This window comes from Dendrobates tinctorius, unplaced genomic scaffold (genome assembly GCF_039654945.1).
Source record: "Dendrobates tinctorius isolate UK_male_01 unplaced genomic scaffold, ASM3965494v1 ptg000057l, whole genome shotgun sequence".
NCBI classification, from domain to species: Eukaryota; Metazoa; Chordata; class Amphibia; order Anura; family Dendrobatidae; genus Dendrobates; species Dendrobates tinctorius.
In genome coordinates, this window is record NW_027361725.1 from 8,852,080 (window position 1) to 8,875,509 (window position 23,430).

The 23,430-nt window shown below is 44.4% G+C and overlaps 1 protein-coding gene and 1 long non-coding RNA gene across 2 annotated transcripts in view; one reads left to right on the top strand and one right to left on the bottom strand.

Moving 5' to 3' along the window:
- Window positions 1-1,187: 1,187 nt before the first annotated feature.
- On the top strand, window positions 1,188-8,745 carry LOC141091946 (uncharacterized). Its single transcript, XR_012232625.1, has 3 exons — window positions 1,188-1,711; window positions 6,701-6,750; window positions 8,323-8,745. It is a non-coding gene; the product is annotated as an uncharacterized lncRNA (long non-coding RNA).
- Window positions 8,746-20,341: 11,596 nt separating this feature from the next.
- Window positions 20,342-23,430, bottom strand: part of LRR1 (leucine rich repeat protein 1) — a 29,817-nt gene continuing 26,728 nt past the window's right edge. The window contains exon 4 of the mRNA XM_073577754.1: window positions 20,342-22,268. Coding sequence (XP_073433855.1) covers window positions 22,013-22,268 — 256 coding nt within the window. The 3' untranslated portion in view covers window positions 20,342-22,012. The remainder of the gene's footprint in view (window positions 22,269-23,430) is intronic.

Consider the following 23,430-nt stretch of genomic DNA (forward strand, 5'->3'; position numbering starts at 1 on the left):
TGGGGAGAAGGGGGTGATGTTGCTTGCGTGGGGCTGCATGTGCATGCTGGAGGGGGGGGTCTGCCTGGGGAGAAGGTGGTGATGTTTGCATGTGCATGCTGGAGGGGGGGTCTGCCTGGGGAGAAGGGGGTGATGTTGCTTGCGTGGGGCTGCATGTGCATGCTGGAGGGGGGGTCTGCCTGGGGAGAAGGTGGTGATGTTTGCATGTGCATGCTGGAGGGGGGGTCTGCCTGGGGAGAAGGGGGTGATGTTGCTTGCGTGGGGCTGCATGTGCATGCTGGAGGGGGGGGTCTGCCTGGGGAGAAGGTGGTGATGTTTGCATGTGCATGCTGGAGGGGGGGTCTGCATGGGGACAAGGGGGTGATGTTGCTTGCATGGGGCTGCATGTGCATGCTGGAGCGGGGTCTGCCTGGGGACAAGGGGGTGATGTTGCTTGCATGGGGCTGCGTGTGCATGCTGGAGGGGGGTCTTCCTGGGGAGAAGGGGGTGATGTTTCTTGCATGGGGCTGCGTGTGCATGCTGGAGGGGGGGGTCTGCCTGGGGAGAAGGGGCTGCATGTGCATGTTGGAGAAGGGGGTGATGTTGCTTGCATGGCGCTGCCTGTGCATGCTGGAGGGGGGTCTGTCTGGGGAGAAGGGGGTGATGGGGCTACATATGCATGCTGGAGGGGTCTCCCTGGCGAAGGGGGTGATGGTTGCATGCTAGAGGGTGGGTCTGCCTGGGGAGAAGGGGGTGATTGGGCTGCATGTGCATGCTGGAGGGTGGGTCTGCCTGGGGAGAAGGGGGTGATTGGGCTGCATGTGCATGCTGGAAGGTGGGTCTGCCTGGGGAGAAGGGGGTGATTGGGCTGCATGCTGGAGGGTGGGGGTGGGTCTGCCTGGGGAGAAGGGGGTGATTGGGCTGCATGCTGGGGGTGGGTCTGCCTGGGGAGAAGGGGGTGATTGGGCTGCATGCTGGAGGGTGGGGGTGGGTCTGCCTGGGGAGAAGGGGGTGATTGGACTGCATGCTGGAGGGTGGGGGTGGGTCTGCCTGGGGAGAAGGGGGTGATTGGGCTGGAGGGTGGGTCTGCCTGGGGAGAAGGGGGTGATTGGGCTGGAGGGTGGGTCTGCCTGGGGAGAAGGGGGTGATTGGGCTGGAGGGTGGGTCTGCCTGGGGAGAAGGGGGTGATTGGGCTGGAGGGTGGGTCTGCCTGGGGAGAAGGGGGTGATGTTGCTTGCATAGGACTGCATACTGGGAGTCTGCCTGGAGAAGTGGGTGTAGGTTGCATGGGACTGCGTGCTCGGGGTCTGCCTAGGGAAGGAAGTGCAGAGCCACTCGCCCTGCCTGGTGCGCTGCTGCTCTAACCAAGGTTTGCCCACGACGCCGCACCTTTATGGCTTGGGACCCACTGGTTTGCTCACTGTGACGTGGTAGTGGGCTTCATACTGTCTGATCAGAATGTAAAGTAATAACCTCATGTTCAGTTTGTATATTTTTGCTGATGGGCATTAGATCCAGGTATGAATATTGGGAGGTGCGGCCATGTCTTTTTGTACCACTTAGGCAAGATTTTTCTTTAAAAAATATCTTTTATTCTAGGTGTTGTGGATTTCCTCCATCTTTTTTCACCGTGCCCTCCACAGTAGTGACCTCTTTGGATGCCAATTCATCATTTGTCATCTCCATCAAGTGGAGTGCTGGTGCCTCCACCATCCGTGTTCTGCTAAAATAGGTGTGACCCAGCGCCCCTCTGATGTCAGATAGGAGTCTAAGATCTCTGAAATTCTCCTCCCCGCTTTCCACTTCTCACGGCTTGCTAGGGTTGGTCCTGAGGGGGTCTACCACCTTTTCATTTCCTTTGTCCAATATTTATTTCTCACCTTTACCGTATTTGCTTTACATACTCTGTATTGTCATGCTTCTGTCTTTTTTTTTCGGGCTTTTTCTTTTTGGGTCATCCTAGGACGTGTTATCTATGGCACAGGGCCCACCTAGGTCTCCTACCCTTTACCCACGCTTGTATCCTATAGTGTCTTCAATGAGAAAGGAATTTTGTGTTAAGTACCGCAATACAACTTTCTCTTTCCCTCATGATGGCACCACGGAAAGAGGGGATCCGCCCCACGGGGACAGGAAACCTACAGAGAAAAAGGCGGTACCTCTCTCCCGCATCAGTTGGTTTCCTGTCCCCATAGGGAACCTACGGACTCACCTGTTGTCGTTGGATGCTGGGGCCGACCAGTCCGGAGGATGACAGCGGGGGTTCCCTGTCCCGGCTGGGGTGGTGACCCGAGGCGCCACCACTGGAAGGTCAGCAGGCCTCCAGGGTGTGTGGTGGGGTGGGGGGGAGAGGCGGCAGAAGCGGTGCTGAAGACCTCCTCCCCCAGGAGTCTCCAGGGGAAAAAGCTCCAGGGACAGAGGCGCAGGAAGTCTCCGGTGTTCGGGCCGCCGCAATGCATCCCTGGGAGCGGCGGCACGCACGCGCAGGCCTACTGACGTCGCTACTGCCGCTATGCATCTCTGGGAATCGGCATCTCAGAGCGCACACGCGGGGAGAACGGGGCAGCGCCAAATGACGGAGACCCAGAGTCAGACCTCAGCGATAGGGAGAGCGAACCTTCAACATCAAACTCGGACAGTTCAGCATCCGACTCCTCGTCCTCCGAAGAAGGGGGTTGCAGCTGTTTCCCTATCGAAGAAACGGATAATTTAGTAAAAGCGATTAGAACAACTATGGGGCTGGTAGACACCAGACCCAAAAGAACTATCCAGGATGCCATGTTCAGCGGGTTGGAACAAAAAAAGAGATCATTCCCTATGAACGAGTAAATTCAAGCACTAATTCAGAGAGAATGGAAAAGGCTGGAAAAAAAGGGCCTCCTGACTCCAAAAAGGAAATAAATATCCCTTTTAAGACTCAAGCTGTTCTTATTGGGAAAAAGTGCCAAAAGTGGATGTAGCTATAGCAAAAGCCTCAAAAAAATTTTCCCTGCCGTTTGAGGATATGGGAACATTAAAGGACCCCGTGGACAGAAAAGCGGAAACATTCCTAAAAGGTTCCTGGGAGGCAGCCGGAGGAGGACTGAAGCCCGCCATAGCCGCCACATGCACAGCTAGAGCCTTAATGGTGTGGCTAGATCAGTTAGAGGGCCATCTGAAAGACAAAACCCCGAGAGGCGCAATTTTAGACTCCGTCCCATTGAGAGGAGTGGCGGCCTTTCTGGCGGATGCATCCGTGGATTCAATCCGACTGGCAGCCAGGGCAGCTTCACTTTGAAATGCGGCAAGGAGAGCACTCTGGCTCAAATGCTGGATGGGTGACCTGCAGACGAAATCCAAACTGCTCCATTCCCTGTGAAGGTGACTTCCTTTTCGGCCCCACGCTGGACGATATCCTGGACAAAGCGGGGGATAAAAAGGAGTCTTTCCCCAACCAGTCCAATTTCCCCTTCAAAGGTTTTTGGAGCAGGAAATTTATCTAGAGAAAGCCGCCTAGAAACTCCCAGGATAAGTGGGAGGACAGGAGAGGGAAAGGGTTCATGTTCGGGAAACCAGCGGACAAGAAACAACCCCAATGAAGGTGTCTCCCAGGTAGGAGGAAGATTGGGCCACTTCTCAGCCTAGGAAAAGATAGCAAACGGTTCCTGGATCTTAAGCGTGGTAAAAACAGGCCTCAAATTAACCTTCCACACCTCACCCAAACCCTCTTTTGTAGTGACCCCGCAGAGACAGTGGAAGAGCAAGAAGCAACCAACAAGAGATTCAGACCCTGGTGGAGAAATGAGTGCTACAAGAGGTCCCCCACCGGGAAAAAGGAGAAGGCTTCTTTTCCCCTATCTTCCTAAGGAGGAAACCAGACTGGACATTCAGGACGAAAATAAACCTGAAAAGATTAAGCACCTGATAATCCATCCATTCAAAATGGAAACAATAAAATCTGCAGTAAAAATGCTGTTTCCAGCCTGTTAAATGACGGTACTCGACCTAAAAGACGCGTACTATCACGTCCCCATACACATGGACTATCGCAAGGAACTCAGGATAGCAGTCACTATAAGGGGAGAGATAAGGCACTACCAATTCAAGGCTCTCCCATTCGGGCTGGCCATCGCTCCGGGAGTCTTCACAAAAATCATAGCAGAAGTCATGGCACATTTAAGGGAGCAGGATGTACTTATAGTTCCATACCTAGATTACTTTCTAGTGATAGGCAACTCTTCTCACTGCTGGGATCAGCTGAACAGGACTATGGAAACACTAATCAACCAAGGTTGGCTGCTAAATCTGCCAAAATCTCGGACGGCCTTGAGCCAAGTACAAGAGTACCTGGGCATTACCATAGACTCGCTCAGACAAGAGTGCTGTCTCCCAGAAGGGAAAGTGATTCACATGAAACAGATAGCAACAGTCGCAAAAACTCACACAGCGACAACACTAAGGAAAGCCATGTCCCTGCTCAGCTAAATGACAGCCTGCATCCCGACTGTGCAGTGGGGAGATACTGGCCGCAGAGTTTTCTCTTCACAGAGATTTAGAAGGGCGGTTAGACATCTCACCTGAAGCAGCCCACTCACTGCAGTGGTGGACGAGCCATCCAACCTATCCTGGGGAGTCCCTTGGGTATTGTCGATATCTCGAGTCCTTACCACAGATGCAAGCCCCAGGGGGTGGGGGACCCACTTGGACAACCAGTTAGCACAAGGGGTCTGGACGGAGGATGAAGAAGCAGCCTCCTCAAATATGAAGGAGCTCTTAGTGGTAAAACTCGCCCTCCTGTATTTTCTGGACTCCCTCAGATCCCACCACGTAAGGGTATTTTCGGACAACCGCACAGTAGTCTCTTACTTGAACCATCAGGGGGGGACAAGATCCCGCGCCCTAAGGGAAGTGACAAAATCAATTTTCCAATGAGCAGAGGGAAATTAAGCTCACTGACGGCACTACACATAAAAGGGACAGACAACATGACGGCAGACTTCCTAAGTCGCACACAGCTAAGACAGGGGGAGTGGGAGTTAAGCCAGGGAATTTTGACTCGGATCACTATGGGGGAAACCCAGCAAAGATCTATTTGCCAACAGAACTGGAAGGTGAAAACCTTCTGCTCCATAGACCCCTCCGGGAACCCGGCAGCCCTGGACGCCCTTATGATTCCCTGGCACTTACCCTTTGCCTATGCGTTTCCACCAATAGCCCTAATTCCGTCAGTTCGGAGGAAGATTCGGGAGGACAAAGCAAGGGTAATATTAATAGCCCCCTTCTGGCCGAGAAGGACGTGGTTCTCTTGGTTGAGGAGAATGTCCATCTCCAATCCTTGGGTCCTCCCGGATATCCCGAACTTACTCTCGCAGGGCCTAGTACTGCACCCCCAGGTTGAGAACCTACATATGACGGCCTGGAATTTGAAAGGGCTCTATTGAGCAACAGGGGCTTCTCCAAAAATTTAGTGTCCACTCTCCTAAGGTGTAGCAAACTGGTAACCACTAAACTGTACAGGAGGATCTGGAGGAAGTTCCTCTCAGTATCAAACACCAGTGCAGCGGGGGAGGTATTTCTATCAAAGATCTTAGAGTTCCTGCAGAAGGGCTTAGAGCAAGGTTTAGCTACCAGCACATTGAAAGTTCAGGTGGCGGTCCTAGGGGCCCTTTACAACTATGACTTGGCAGGGAACCGTTGGGTGGTCAGGTTCATCAAGGCAGCCGGTAGATCCAGACCTATACCTTCCCTAAACACTCCTACCTGGGATCTAAACTTGGTCCTCTCAGCCCTGTCCAAACCTCCCTTTGAACCGTTAGAAGAGGCTCCACTAAAATCAATATCACTCAAGACCTCCCTCTTGGTAGCCCTGACATCAGCCCGTAGTATCAGTGATATCCAGGCCCTGTCCGCCTTCCCTCTGTTTACTCAGATCCTAGAGAATAGTGTGGTACTTAGGACAGACCCAGCCGACCTGCCGAAGATAGCATCCCGATTCCACAGAACTCAGGAAATCTCCCTCCCCTCCTTTTTCCCCAATCCCAAGAACAGTGGAGAAGTGTTACACACATTTGATGTGAGGAGATGCCTAATTGAATACCTAGCGGCCACCAGGGAGTGTAGAAAGGATAGGTCTCTTTTTGTTTGCTTCCAGGGGCCAAGAAAGGGGCGAAAGGCATCAAAGAGCACGCTGGCAAGGTGGATAAGATACGCCATCACCTTGTCGTACTCGTTGCAGGGGGCGAACGTCCCAGACAGAATAACAGCCCATTCTACAAGAGCGGTGTCAACTTCCTGGGCAGAGAGAGCAGGCGTCTCCATTGAGCAGATATGTAGAGCCGCAACTTGGTCCTCTTTTTCAACCACTATCGGCTGGACCTAGCCACCTCCTCAGATCTAACCTTTGGTGGGGGTGGGGGTGGGGGGGGGGGACCACTGCCTCTAGCACCCTTCTAATAGATAGTCTCTGCAATTCTCGCTGTGGTGGGGGAAAGAAAAAAATCGTAGTTACTTACACTGTATTTCTCTGAGCCCATGATGGCACCCGTATATTCCCTCCCTACACGCGTGGGGTGCACACTTATTGTAAATACAGTTTAGTTGTCACGTGGTGTCTCCTCTACGCAGTTTAATGATTATAGAAATTGTTTTGTTCTTAAAATTGTTGTTTGTATTAGGCTGAAGTTCCATTTATGCTCTGTAAAACAACTGATGCAGGAGAGAGGTACTGCCTTTTTATCTCTAGGTTTCCTCTCTCCGTGGTGCAGTCATGGGCTCAGAGAAATACCGTTAATGGTAAGTAACTATGCTTTTTGCAGCTAAAGCACAGGGGACTTTGGTACAAAATGTTTTTTTTTTTTTTTTTGTAATTAATCTCTAATGTGCCTTAATTGTTTTGATTTCTAAAACTCATTTGTATGCATGCATATATTTATATACTTTATTTCTATTTGACTTGTAATAAAATAGTTTGACAGATGAGTTGAATTTTAATTTCTAGAATGATAAAGCTCGGTGTGACATTAGTGGAGTACTGTATTTTTTGCTTTGTAAGATGCATTTTTTTTTCCCCAACTGAAGTTGGGGGGGGAAATGGGTGTGCGTCTTGCAAAGCAGGGCTGTGGAGTCGGTAAGCCAAACCTGCGACTCCGACTCCTCAATTTCCCTTACACCGACTCCGACTCCACCTCCTACACATATTGCTTATATTTAAGTGAAAAATTTATTGTAGTACAATGTGAACCTCAGACATTTAATCATTTTTATGATCCAATAATCAAGATATTTAGATAGAACAGAATATATATTGGTGTACTACCCGGTTTTCATTCTTTTTGGTACAGATACGATATGGATAGACAGATATGGATAAATGGATAGATAGAGCAGATTTCTAATCTGCTTTTGCTATTGAAAACATTATCTATTAGCTCAAAAACCTTTCAGGTGATGCAGTTTTTTAAAAAGATGATCAGCTTTTGCAGCTGAAAAACGTATCCTCAAAAAATACAGGAAAAACGCTGTGTGTGAATGTAGCCTTAGATCAGGAATAGAACAGTCATTTATAGGACACTTCATAACTTTCCCAAATTCCTATGAAAAAATATTCAGCACATTCTGCATTTAACTACTGTACCCAATTTATTATATATTGTCGGAGTCGGTCCATTTTATACCGACTCCAACTCCGACTCCACCAAAATGAGCACCGACTCCGACTCCACGACTCCTACTCCACAGCCCTGTTGCAAAGTGTACATGCCTTACTGATACTGTGGGTGTAGGCCGCAGGCTGGGATGGGACGGGGTGTCCGGCTCTGCCGATATTTTGCGAAATGCTAGAGCCCTAGTACTTCCACAGTTCCCCGTGCTGTGGACTCTGGGAATATGGCCGCCACTGGGGGGCAGTGCATGTGCAGATGGTGATCTCGGGACCAAGATCTTGAGAGATGAGATCTCAACGGAAGTATTTAGCTGCCATTTCTATGTTCACCAGCGCATGCACACTAATGCTTTTCGGCTTTGCCCGCAGTTGGGCAAAGCATACTGCACGAGTCACGTTTGCAATACGCAGGCACGTAATATGGAGGGCAACTACTGAAATTCCCAAAAATATTGCGGACAGCGGCCACGGAGGGGGGAGGGAAGGAGCAAACACAGCTCATCGGACCGGACACAACTCATTTACATACAGCGCCAAATTGAGGTGACAGATTTTCTTTAATTTTGCAAAAGTAATGCTGCAAGGTAAAGCACAGCAGAAAGAGTGAGCAGATTTGAGCCTCTGAGTCAGGGGCACATTTCAATAGAACACTCCTTGTAATAACCGCTCCTTCTGCAAATTAGCACCTTCTTCTGTTGCTGCAGGGCAAATCCAAGTATGACTCTGCCAATCTGTGACACACCTAATGCGGCTCCAGAGGGAACGACACGGATGTGACAGCGCACAGACAACCCTTTACATAAGAACACATCCCGGATCTGTGTGCACTCTTCCACACAAGGACACTTGGGTTAAATGTGACGCACGGTAACCCGCGTGCAAACTGTCAGCCAAGGCTCCAACCTGCAAAGCTGATCTGGCAACAGCAATCAGAGAAAGTTGGAGCCAGATTGATGAAGAGTACTGTTTGACACTCATTAAGTCCATGCCTCAGAGACTGAAAGCTGTTAGAAAAGCCAGAGGTGGTGCAACAATATACTAGTGATGTGTTGGAGTGCTTTTTTTGTTGGTTTGTTTTTCATGATTCCATAATTTTTCCCCTATACTTGGTTTAAAAATTACTGACTACCACATTTTTTGTTCTTGATTTCTTTTAGTGTTTCTTAAAGCAAGAAAGTTGCCATTTGAAATGACTTTAATTTTGTAGAAAAAAAGCAGATCACAGACATGGCACAAAACTAAACAACTGAATGAACATCCTCCAAGGCCGGTGATTCCATAATTTTTGCCAGGGGTTGTATAATGGAGTCATCAGGGATTGGGGGAAAAAAAGAATCCTCCAGAAATAGCACCACCCTTGTACATTGTTTGTGTCTGGTACTGCAGCCAAGCTCCATTCAAATGAATATAATTATAGAAGGATAGGGAAAATGAAGGGAGGTCAGCTCACCAGTCTCGGTTGCGATCCATAATCCTCCTGCGCACGGAGTCACCTTGATCAGGGGTGTTGACTGAAGCAAAATAAAGAATGGAATCTCCAGCGCTGGACTTCAGTTAAAAATACATCATTTATTGTAAATTCTTAAAATAGAACAGAAAAAAGTATGGATAAGGACATACAGGCAGATGGGGTCTCTGGTGGTCTCCAACCAACGCGTTTCGACCTAGAGGGTCTTACTCATGGTTCACACTAGACCAATACTGACGACTACAAATAGTACAAAAACTAGTAAATCACAGGTGTTGGACAAAAGAATTAATGAAAATAGGGAGTATCCCTACCAGTTAACTCTTGCAAACACTCAGCCTAATGTGGAGCTGAAACAAAAACTTGTCGGAAAAACAAAAAAAAAAAAAAAAAAAATCTAATAAAAAGATATCATAAGAATATAATAACAATCACAAAAATTATCAGAATAACCAGAATTGAATAGGACTAAGTAGAATGTAAATATACAGAAGAAAATATCAATCTAATTGCAATATTAAATCAAGTCGTTTGTTCAGACCTAATGGTACTCTTGTATTTAATTTAAAAATCCAAAAGGATTCACGATTTAATAATTTTCTCCTGAAATCACCTCCCCTAGTAGATCTATAGACTTTCTCTATTGCTATAATTTTGAGACTATCAGTTTTACCTCCATGAACAGTTTTACAATGATAAGAAACTGCTGAAATATTATAATTACTACTAGTAGCTTCTGACAAGTGTTTCCTAATTCTCTTTTTAAGAGGTCCTATTGTACAGCCTACATATTGTAGGTTACAAAAAACGCATTCAATAACATATATTACTCCTTCTGAATTACAATTTATGTGAGACTGAATAGGGTATGATATGCCAGTAACACTAGAAGTGAATCTGCTGGTTTTAACCACATAGTTGCAGACTTTACAGGGATGATGTCCACATTTGGAAAAGCCTTTATATGACAACCAAGTATTATTTTTAGTTCTCCTATTGCTGATAAAAAAGACTGGGGGATAAGATATCGCTCAAAGCAGGAGCTTTCCTGGCTATGTATCGTATCTGGGTATTGTCCAGAATTTGACCAAGTTTATTATCATTGTGTAAAATAGGTAAATATTTTTTGACAATGTCCTTTATCTTATTGAATTGTGGACTGTACATGGTAGAAAAACTAACTATAGGACGGTCATGATTATTGCAGGAGGCCCGTGTGCGATTCTTTTTCTTGTTAGCAGTAACTCCAGTGTGTACAAGGCTCAAAGGAGATTCATTCAGCAGGGTGTGTCTATCGATCCTGCTGACAATATTATCAGCTTTCCTTAGCATCCAATTAGCATATCCTCTGTCCTTAAGTCTAGAGAGGGTTTTGTTTGATTCTTTAGCAAATGTTATAGGTGAACTGCAATTTCTTTTTAACCTAATTAATTCTCCCACTGGAATGTTTTTAACCACGTGCTTGGGGTGACAAGAATAAGCTTGTAAAATTGAATTTGTATCTGTGGGTTTTCTGAAAGGAAAAACGCAGACCTTTTGGCTGTCAGGATTCACAGACAAAGTCACATCCAAATAACTGATAGAAAAATCCGACACTGTAAATGTAAATGAAAGATTAAAATCATTCATATTGATATAGCTAATGAAATCACTAATCCCTGAGATGTCTCCCTTCCAAATCAAAATCAGGTCATCTATAAAGCGGCCATATAGTTGTATATTTTGTGAAAAGGGATTATTGTTACATAAGATATATTTCTCTTCCCAAACAGCTACTGTAATATTAGCTAAAGCTGGGGAACATTTACCCCCCATACTTACTCCTTGTTTTTGTAAGAAAAAAATTCCATCAAATGAAAAATAATTATGTGAGAGAAGAAAGGAAACTGCATCCACAATGAAGGATTGAATTTCTATCACATATGTGCTATATTTGTCCAAAAAGAATGTGAGACTAGAAATAATCACATTGTGTGGTATGGACGGGTATAAACCCACCACATCACAAGTAATCCATGAATATTCTGGTGACCAATGATAATCATCCAGGGCAGAGATTAACATTTTGGTGTCTCTGATATATCCTGGAAGATCAATGACCAAAGGTTGTAGGTAATGATCAACCCACTCTGCCAATTTCTCTGAAAAAGACCCTATCCCCGAAATTATAGTTCTAAAGGGGGGGGGGGAACAAATCCTTGTGGATTTTAGGAAACGCATGATAAATGGGAATCACAGGGTTCTTGATATTAACATAATCATAAATTTTCTGTGTTATGGCCCCTGTGACTAAACCATCGTTTAATAATTTTGACAAATCACACTGAAATTTAGACGTGGGATCACTAGAAATCTTGGAATAGGTAGCAGAATCATTCAAAATGTGCAGATTTTCTGAATAATACAGACCAGCATTAAGCACGGCTACTCCACCCCCTTTATCTGCCTGTCTCACCAGAATGTCAGCATTATCTTTTAACTCTTTCATAGCTGCTCTCTCTTGTGCTGTTAAATTGTCATATGTCATTTCTGTTATTTTATCAAGCTCCACTAAATCTTTCTCTATTAGTTCTTGGAATATATCTAGAATAGCAGGTCTGGACTGAACTGGATAAAACCCTGGATTGGGCATTTTAAAGAGATCATTTAAAGTCCTATTTTTTGGTAAGGAATGTGATTGTAAGTCTCTAAGAGTGGAATAGCCTATAAGATCTTTAAAAGAAAAATTTCCATAGGGAAAAATTAACTCAGGAATATTTGTAGATCCAGACAGTGACAAGGTCTCTGAAGAGGTGGACTGGTAGTCAAAATGACATTTCAAAGTTAAATTTCTGGCAAACTTATTCACATCTAGAAGAGTCTGATAAATATCAAATTTGTTGACTGGACTAAATCCCAAGCCTTTGCTCAAGAGAGTCATATGAGCTTCTGATAGGATATAGCTTGAAAGATTTATTACAGGGCATGTTGATTTCTCCTCCTGTTTCTGAAGTGGTAGTTTCTTTTTATGTTTCCTCCCCGCTCTTCTCCGTCGTTTTTTGATCTCCTTACGATAATTCCATCACTACGGATATCCTCAGAATGATTAGTGTTGAAGGAAGCATCTAAGAACTCTTCTGACGTATTCAGATTAGAACTGGAAGACACTGTTGAATCATGAGACCTGGTGAAGCTGACCCTGCGATCTCTATGGTGAAAGCCTGAAAAACCATGCTGATATCGTTTTTTACCTTCTTGAAAAGGACGGCTTTTCTTCCAGGAATAGACCTGGTTCAATTCAAAGTCGCGTTTGTCTCTTGTGAATTTACTGCGTTTTATATCTGCAATATATTCTTCCAGTTTGGAAAGATTTTTTTCCATTCTTGAATTAAATTTGTCAAAGTCTTTCACATTATTGTGTTTGTTCAGAGAAGTCTGCATCTTAGTGATCTCTTCTTTAACACAAGTCATCTCCAGTTCCTCATATTTAATAATCAACTCCATTAATTTGAAAGAACTTTGTGTAAGAGTCTGCTCCCACTCTAATCTGAAAGTGTCTGAGTAGATGAAGGTAGGTCTTTTATTCAGTCTCAATCCCCTAGGGATAAGTTTTTTCATCAGATAAGATTTTAGAGAGGTCATGTCCCACCATAATCTGGTTTCCTTATTTTTCCGATTTTCCAGTTTATTAAAAAGGTTTTCTAAAGACTCTACCTGAGAGACCCCACTGCTCACATTAGTAACATCATCTGTAGAGTCAAAAATGGCTGCAAAGATATGCTGCCTATTTCTGTCCAAATCCATGTCCATAGAATTAGTGTTTACAAGCGTCCACAACAATTATAGAGTAAGGGAGCAGGACTAGATCATAAATATAATTATAGAAGGATAGGGAAAATGAAGGGAGGTCAGCTCACCAGTCTCGGTTGCGATCCATAATCCTCCTGCGCACGGAGTCACCTTGATCAGGGGTGTTGACTGAAGCAAAATAAAGAATGGAATCTCCAGCGCTGGACTTCAGTTAAAAATACATCATTTATTGTAAATTCTTAAAATAGAACAGAAAAAAGTATGGATAAGGACATACAGGCAGATGGGGTCTCTGGTGGTCTCCAACCAACGCGTTTCGACCTAGAGGGTCTTACTCATGGTTCACACTAGACCAATACTGACGACTACAAATAGTACAAAAACTAGTAAATCACAGGTGTTGGACAAAAGAATTAATGAAAATAGGGAGTATCCCTACCAGTTAACTCTTGCAAACACTCAGCCTAATGTGGAGCTGAAACAAAAACTTGTCGGAGGTGGAGTAGTCGTGCTTAATGCTGGTCTGTATTATTCAGAAAATCTGCGCATTTTGAATGATTCTGCTACCTATTCCAAGATTTCTAGTGATCCCACGTCTAAATTTCAGTGTGATTTGTCAAAATTATTAAACGATGGTTTAGTCACAGGGGCCATAACACAGAAAATTTATGATTATGTTAATATCAAGAACCCTGTGATTCCCATTTATCATGCGTTTCCTAAAATCCACAAGGATTTGTTCCCCCCCCCCCCCCTTTAGAACTATAATTTCGGGGATAGGGTCTTTTTCAGAGAAATTGGCAGAGTGGGTTGATCATTACCTACAACCTTTGGTCATTGATCTTCCAGGATATATCAGAGACACCAAAATGTTAATCTCTGCCTTGGATGATTATCATTGGTCACCAGAATATTCATGGATTACTTGTGATGTGGTGGGTTTATACCCGTCCATACCACACAATGTGATTATTTCTAGTCTCACATTCTTTTTGGACAAATATAGCACATATGTGATAGAAATTCAATCCTTCATTGTGGATGCAGTTTCCTTTCTTCTCTCACATAATTATTTTTCATTTGATGGAATTTTTTTCTTACAAAAACAAGGAGTAAGTATGGGGGGTAAATGTTCCCCAGCTTTAGCTAATATTACAGTAGCTGTTTGGGAAGAGAAATATATCTTATGTAACAATAATCCCTTTTCACAAAATATACAACTATATGGCCGCTTTATAGATGACCTGATTTTGATTTGGAAGGGAGACATCTCAGGGATTAGTGATTTCATTAGCTATATCAATATGAATGATTTTAATCTTTCATTTACATTTACAGTGTCGGATTTTTCTATCAGTTATTTGGATGTGACTTTGTCTGTGAATCCTGACAGCCAAAAGGTCTGCGTTTTTCCTTTCAGAAAACCCACAGATACAAATTCAATTTTACAAGCTTATTCTTGTCACCCCAAGCACGTGGTTAAAAACATTCCAGTGGGAGAATTAATTAGGTTAAAAAGAAATTGCAGTTCACCTATAACATTTGCTAAAGAATCAAACAAAACCCTCTCTAGACTTAAGGACAGAGGATATGCTAATTGGATGCTAAGGAAAGCTGATAATATTGTCAGCAGGATCGATAGACACACCCTGCTGAATGAATCTCCTTTGAGCCTTGTACACACTGGAGTTACTGCTAACAAGAAAAAGAATCGCACACGGGCCTCCTGCAATAATCATGACCGTCCTATGGTTAGTTTTTCTACCATGTACAGTCCACAATTCAATAAGATAAAGGACATTGTCAAAAAATATTTACCTATTTTACACAATGATAATAAACTTGGTCAAATTCTGGACAATACCCAGATACGATACATAGCCAGGAAAGCTCCTGCTTTGAGCGATATCTTATCCCCCAGTCTTTTTTATCAGCAATAGGAGAACTAAAAATAATACTTGGTTGTCATATAAAGGCTTTTCCAAATGTGGACATCATCCCTGTAAAGTCTGCAACTATGTGGTTAAAACCAGCAGATTCACTTCTAGTGTTACTGGCATATCATACCCTATTCAGTCTCACATAAATTGTAATTCAGAAGGAGTAATATATGTTATTGAATGCGTTTTTTGTAACCTACAATATGTAGGCTGTACAATAGGACCTCTTAAAAAGAGAATTAGGAAACACTTGTCAGAAGCTACTAGTAGTAATTATAATATTTCAGCAGTTTCTTATCATTGTAAAACTGTTCATGGAGGTAAAACTGATAGTCTCAAAATTATAGCAATAGAGAAAGTCTATAGATCTACTAGGGGAGGTGATTTCAGGAGAAAATTATTAAATCGTGAATCCTTTTGGATTTTTAAATTAAATACAAGAGTACCATTAGGTCTGAACAAACGACTTGATTTAATATTGCAATTAGATTGATATTTTCTTCTGTATATTTACATTCTACTTAGTCCTATTCAATTCTGGTTATTCTGATAATTTTTGTGATTGTTATTATATTCTTATGATATCTTTTTATTAGATTTTTTTTTTTTTTGTTTTTCCGACAAGTTTTTGTTTCAGCTCCACATTAGGCTGAGTGTTTGCAAGAGTTAACTGGTAGGGATACTCCCTATTTTCATTAATTCTTTTGTCCAACACCTGTGATTTACTAGTTTTTGTACTATTTGTAGTCGTCAGTATTGGTCTAGTGTGAACCATGAGTAAGACCCTCTAGGTCGAAACGCGTTGGTTGGAGACCACCAGAGACCCCATCTGCCTGTATGTCCTTATCCATACTTTTTTCTGTTCTATTTTAAGAATTTACAATAAATGATGTATTTTTAACTGAAGTCCAGCGCTGGAGATTCCATTCTTTATTTTGATTCAAATGAATAGGGATATTTAACAGGAAACTTGTCATTTTATCTATGGAAGGATTGCCATGGCGGAATAGTTAATACTTTCTGTATTTAGGTAAATCAGGCTGGAAGTGCATAAGGGGCATCACTGCACCTGGACAGGTGAGAGCACAAGAGTTTACTTCATTGTTCCTTCCCGGCTGATAATAAACCATCATGCACACGACAAATAGCAGCCATAGTGGATGGTTGCAAGTTACATAGCTGGGTTTTATGCCACTTTTTGACCTCATTTAGACATCTGTTTTTTTACTGGTTCTCATTATAGTCTATGGGCTGCTCATATGTCCGTGTATTCCGCAACCATTCACAGACAGGATTCATTTTGATCTGAGCCATGGAACAAAACTAGGCAATAGAAATCTATGGATCCAGGAATATAAAACTGGACAGCACGCGGATGCCATGTATGTGCGGTCTGTGTCTCACTGACTGATGGAAGCTTGAGAAACCACCAGGAATTTTTTGCACATGAGGGGGGGAAAAAAAAAAAGGTTAAATTCTGGAGGTAAAAGTTGAGACTGACCAAACAATGAGGAAAAAAAAAAAAAAAAAAAAAAAAAAAAAAATCGGTCAGTTTTATTGCATACGAGAAAAAATAATCAACATCTGAACAAAGTCTCAGGTTGTATCCACACAGGACATAGCCCACTGTGGACTTTTCAAAGTGGCAAAATTCACATCTATGTTTCGATCTCCTTGCAGAAGTTCTGCAGTGTCCTCGTGTTGATTTTCATGGAAACATGGATGTGAGAGTCTGGCCTACAATATATGACAGTATAAAACAGCAGCGCCACACTGCGATCTCTGGGCACAAACTATTACAGTACGATTTCATGAACCATATTACTTGCGCTCTGCCCCCTTCTGTCCGCGCGGTGATTCCGAATGTGCTCAATGAACACATCTGGAATCACCGCACGGTACCCATAGAGTAGGCAGTTTACCTTGAGAAGACTGAGCGTCTCCGCAAGGTAAACAGACATGCTGAGGTCTAAAAAGACGCGCCGCATGTCCGGTTTAGCGGGTGTGTCACCCACGTAATCGACGCATAGTGGAGACGGGATTTCATAAAATCCCCTCCACTTTACAGGAATATCTGGCCGCTGCGGATTAAACGCTGTGGCAGGACGCAGCATTCAATCCGCAGCTATTCCTGAATGTTTCCGGACCGTGGAAACATACCCTTAAGCTTTTTCTTGATCTTTATATACCAAACAAGCATCTTTTTAAAAAAAAAAAAATAGCTACACCCTCCTAATATGTGATCATAGTACACTTCGCTACGATGGGGGTGAGGGAGCTCTGGGGTAAAATATGGGATATAACTCAGGATCAGTAATGTATGTACACAATGACTACACCAGCAGAATAGTGAGTGCAGCTCTGGGGTATAATACAGGATGTAACTCAGGATCAGTAATGTAATGTATGTACACAGTGACTGCACCAGCAGAATAGTGAGTGCAGCTCTGGAGTATAATACAGGATGTAACTCAGGATCAGTAATGTAATGTATGTACACAGTGACTGCACCAGCAGAATAGTGAGTGCAGCTCTGGGGTAAAATATGGGATATAACTCAGGATCAGTAATGTATGTACACAGTGACTGCACCAGCACAATAGCGAGTGCAGCTCTGGGGTATAATACAGGGTATAACTCAGGATCAGTAATGTAATGTATGTATACAGTGACTGCACCAGCAGAATGAGTGCAGCTCTGGGGTATAATACAGTATGTAACGTATGTACACAGTGACTGCACCAGCAGAATATTGAGTGCAGCTCTGGGATATAATATCTGGGATATAATACAGGATGTAACTCAGGATCAGTAATGTATGTACACAGTGACTGCACCGGCAGAATAGTGAGTGCAGCTCTGGAGTATAATACAGGATGTAACTCAGGATCATTAATGTAATGTACAGTGCCTACAAGTAGTATTCAACCCCCTGCAGATTTAGCAGGTTTGATAAGATGCAAATAAGTTAAGGCCCTTTTACATTTAGCGATGCACCAGCGATCCAACCAGCGATCCGACCCGGTCAGGATCGCTGGTGCATCGCTAAATGATCGCTAGTGAGCTTTCATACAGAAAGATCTCACAGCGATGCAGCAGCGACGCAGCGCACGATACTTACCATTCACACACAGCGATCCTGCGTCCTCCCGCCCGCCTCCACGCGTCGCTGGACGTCACAGCAGGAAGCCCAGCAGGAAGCAGACGACGAGAAATGGAGCCGGACATTCTCGCGCGATCAGCGATGAGCAGCGGGGGAGCCGGTCGCTGGTAAGTATCACACATAGCGATATCACTAGCAATGTCGCTATAACGTCACAAAACCAGTGACGTTTTAGCGATATTGCTAGCGATATTGCTTAGTGTAAAACCCCCTTTAGAGCCTTCAAACTTCACACAAGAGCAGGATTTATTAACAGATGCATAAATCTTACAAACCAAAAAGTTATGTTGCTCAGTTAAATTTTAATAAATTTTAAACATAAAAGTGTGGGTCAATTATTATTCAACCCCTAGGTTTAATATTTTGTGGAATAACCCTTGTTTGCAATTACAGCTAATAATCGTCTTTTATAAGACCTGATCAGGCCGGCACAGGTCTCTGGAGTTATCTTGGCCCACTCCTCCATGCAGATCTTCTCCAAGTTATCTAGGTTCTTTGGGTGTCTCATGTGGACTTTAATCTTGAGCTCCTTCCACAAGTTTTCAATTGGGTTAAGGTCAGGAGACTGACTAGGTCACTCCAACACCTTGATTTTTTCCCTCTTGAACCAGGCCTTGGTTTTCTTGGCTGTGTGCTTTGGGTCGTTGTCTTGTTGGAAGATGAAATGATGACCCATCTTAAGATCCTTGATGGAGGAGCGGAGGTTCTTGGCCAAAATCTCCAGGTAGGCCGTGCTATCCATCTTCCCATGGATGCGGACCAGATGGCCAGGCCCCTTGGCTGAGAAACAGCCCCACAGCAGGATGCTGCCACCACCATGCTTGACTGTAGGGATGGTATTCTTGGGGTCGTATGCAGTGCCATCCAGTCTCCAAACGTCACGTGTGTGGTTGGCACCAAAGATCTCGATCTTGGTCTCATCAGACCAGAGAACCTTGAACCAGTCTGTCTCAGAGTCCTCCAAGTGATCATGAGCAAACTGTAGACGAGCCTTGACATGACGCTTTGAAAGTAAAGGTACCTTACGGGCTCGTCTGGAACGGAGACCATTGCGGTGGAGTACGTTACTTATGGTATTGACTGAAACCAATGTCCCCACTGCCATGAGATCTTCCCGGAGCTCCTTCCTTGTTGTCCTTGGGTTAGCCTTGACTCTTCGGACAAGCCTGGCCTCGGCACGGGAGGAAACTTTCAAAGGCTGTCCAGGCCGTGGAAGGCTAACAGTAGTTCCATAAGCCTTCCACTTCCGGATGATGCTCCCAACAGTGAAGACAGGTAGGCCCAACTCCTTGGAAAGGGTTTTGTACCCCTTGCCAGCCTTGTGACCCTCCACGATCTTGTCTCTGATGGCCTTGGAATGCTCCTTTGTCTTTCCCATGTTGACCATGTATGAGTGCTGTTCACAAGTTTGGGGGGGGTCTTAAATAGTCAGAAAAGGCTGGAAAAAGAGATAATTAATCCAAACATGTGAAGCGCATTGTTCTTTGTGCCTGAAATACTTCTTAATACTTTAGGGGAACCAAACAGAATTCTGGTGGTTTGAGGGGTTGAATAATAAATGACCCTCTGAATAAACTTTTCACAATTTAAAAAAAAATTAAACAAAGAAATAACATTCTTTTTTGCTGCAGTGCATTTCACACTTCCAGGCTGATCTACAGTCCAAATGTCACCATGCCAAGTTAATTCCGAATGTGTAAACCTGCTAAATCTGCAGGGGGTTGAATACTACTTGTAGGCACTGTATGTACACAGTGACTGCACCAGCAGAATAGTGAGTGCAGCTCTGGAGTATAATACAAGATGTAACTCAGGATCATTAATGTAATGTATGTACACAGTGACTACACCGGCAGAATAATGAGCGCAGCTGTGGAGGATAATACAGGACGTAACTCAGGATGCGGTGCGGGAGCGGCTTCCTGACTGGTGTTATTTTAGGTTGCATGTTACTTTCAATATGAATCACACTCACCAATGTAAATTAGGGCAGGCAGAGATGCAAAGCATTCCATATCCTGCAGTCTCAGAAGCCACTATGAGGGGTGAGAAATGGAGAAAATTGAAAATTATTTAATTTAATCTACAGTTCTTTTATGGCAAAGTAATAATGTCTCTGTTCTCGTCGGTATTTGTGACACTGACTGCTGCTGCCATCTGGCATTGTGCGGCTTTTCCTGTTCACCCTGAAGCAGCGATGTGCATCCGATTTAGTTGTAAAGCTACTCAATACAGATCTCAGAGGAGACTCCCAGAAACAACAGCTGTGCAGGAATGTCTTAAACGGAGCATGCCCTATGAGTCAGGTGCAAACGATCCTGGAAAGGACGCACAAAAAAAATCCAAACATTTCTAAAAACAGGTTCAATAAATAAGAGAAATTTATTAAAATTTTAAAATATTCTAATTTTACATTAATACGCGTCGAGATGGCCCGAGTCTGAACAGATGATTATGCTGCAAGGTCAATTTTGTCAACCTTTTACACAAGGCTAATGGCCCCATCACACACAGCGAGATTGCTTGCGAGATCGCTGATTTTGTGACGAATCAGCAATCTTGCTATGTGCGGCACGCATCAGCGACCAGCCCCCCCTCCGGGTATCGCTGATCGTGCAGGATCGTCCTGGGCCGTTTTTTGATCGTTGGTCTCCCGCTGTCCAGCGCGCATCGCTGCGTGTGGCAGCGGGAGAGCAACAATCAGCGACGCTGGGAGCTGGTATCCAACGTAAACAGTGGGTATCTAAGAGCCGCGCTGTTTACATTGGATACCAGCTTGTTCGCTGGTCCTGATCGCTGGTGGGTCAGTCTATGTGACAGCTCACCAGCGATCCCATCCACGTCGGATCGTTGGGACACTGATGCGTGTAATGGCGCCTTAAGACATACATGGCTGAAACACGTTTACTGAAGTATAGGCAACGGTTTACTCTCCCATTCACTCGCAGGGGGTAGATATGGGTGAAGCATGCTTCTGCAAAAATCATAACCCACATGATCACACATCAGCTGGTGCATTCCTCATATATAGCATCTGAAAACAATAACCACGACCAGTGCTATCATAGTGCTGTCCTGTGAATCACGACACGTACCTTAGGCCATGCTCAATAAATCAGAAAAACCTGCACCCCATCCGTCTGACGGTGTCCACTGACAGTATAAGCATCAATGAACCCACCCGGTACCAGTCCAAAAATTGTAAAAGTCGATGCACGCCACAGCAACCAATTTACTACTTACGGCAACTATGTACGGGGCCAAGGTTATTTATTATCCAAACTCAAACAGTTAAGATCCCCATACACGAGACAAATGTTGGCTGCACCCACCGATATCGACAAGTTCGAATGACGATACAATGTATAGGGGGTGTGACTGACCGATAGTCGGGAAAGATGTCACCCGGGTATGCCCAATTTCGGACTGCCGATTACCTTGTTCTCCTCAAGATGGGAATAAAGCTAAGAACCTGAAATGGCTCTAAGAACGCAATGAGCATGGAGAATGTGTGAGAGCAAACATTGCTACAAACATTCATTAATAAAAGTGGTTACTAGGAACCTGGGGTAAAGCAAATTCCCGGTGTCTATGATTTGCCATGTGCAGGGAATGAACCCCGTGTCCTGCTGTCTCCCAGGTGCTGCACCAAGTATGACACATTCTCGAATATAAATATTTTGTGCCTGGGGTGCAATACTGAAGTCTCTTGTAACACGACTTTACAAGTCAAGCAAATGGTTTACTACTCACAGTCGCTTGATGTGTGAAATCGTAAATGCAACCAGCGTGACTTTCCTTTTGGAAACAGTAACTTGCATTGTTTGTAGGGGGGAGTGCTCATTAAATGCTGGTGCCTGTAGTCCGTTATCACTGCTCCATGTATTACAGTTCTTAAACTCTCCTCTAAAACAGCTTGCCTCTATTCATTATGAATCAGGGACTAGCGCTGCCAAGGCACAAGGCTCTGCGATGCCAAGGCTCAGGGAGCAGATTGTGAGACAGCGGAGCCGCTCCGATGGCAGCTCCTCACTTTATACTCTGGTGCTTTGCAGGTATTTATCGAGAAACATGGAGTAGCAGGTGAGGGAGCAGAAGTAGCAGATGATGGGGGCCTCAGTGCCCCCCATGGAGTCCACAAGGACTACTGTCTGAGACACCTGGTGTAGATTCATTACAACAATCGCCTGGATGAAGGAAGACAAGCATGGCCCGCCACAGTCACACGTCTTGGCCACCGACAGATCTTGGCACAGGTGCTTGGGGATCACTTTTGGTCCATATGGGATTCTAAATAAAGAAATAAAAATGGAAATATAAGCGATTCAAAAAACAAACACCTTATCCCATCCCCATTTCTTTCAGCATTCTGCACAGTGGATCTCTTACATGCGGTCACGCCTCGGGCGCATTCACATTTGCACAAGAGAATACACAGCAGTATTCATAAAGTTCAGGTTTTACAAGCAGCTGAGAATTAGGTCAATGACCAAGTGTGGGAATAGAAAAGAGGTCAAGGAACGCGCCATCTCATTATGGGGAAGAAAAAAGAAATAGGTTATATGTATCTCACTCAGGATTCTGGGTGGAGAGCTACATGAGAGGCAATGGCAGCCATATTGGTTGTGTTGTGACACAGCTTTCTGAGGACATACAGAGTAACCATTCAGAACAATGCTGAGCATTGGATGGAGCGGTGTAAGGCCGCCAGCACGGACTCTGGCGGAGACATCTGTGAAGTGACGGATCACACTTCTCTAATGGAGGAGTCTGGGTTTGGGAATTCCAGGAGAACGTTACCCCTTGACTGCATTGTGCCCGCTGTACAGATGGTGGAGGAGGATAATGCTATGGGCTGTTATCAGGGGGCTGCCTCGGACCCTCAGCTCCAGTGATGGTAAATCTCAATAATTATGCACAAGATGTTGTGGACAAATGTAGCTTCAGCTTTGTGGGATCAGTTTTGGGTTCGCTCTTTTCTGTTCCCCATGACTGCCCAGTGCACAATGTCCATAAAGGCATGGAGAGGGAGAACAAGAGTGGCTGCAGAGAACACAGACCTCAGCCTCAACCAACACCTTTGGGATGAACTAGATAAGGAATTGTGAGCCTGGCCTCCCCCCAACATCAGGGACTGACCCCATAAAGTATCTAACGTTTCATATAATTGTCCATCATAGAGAAGCCTGGAGGTCTCACACACACAAATTTTGCCTAAATTAAGGCCGAGAGCAGAATATTCAGTGCGGTTCCAATTACAGCGGACCGGAGCAGCACAGCAGGAGCTTCTGTACTGTGTGCCGGTGTCTGGGAGAACAGGGCTTCTTAAGTTACCATATTCTCTGTCTTCAATGGAATAATTGGAAAGGTGAACCCTGAAAGATGATAATGAAGTCGTACGTAACATCCATATAAAGAGAGACCTCGGTTTTGTTTTTATGTAACACGTGTC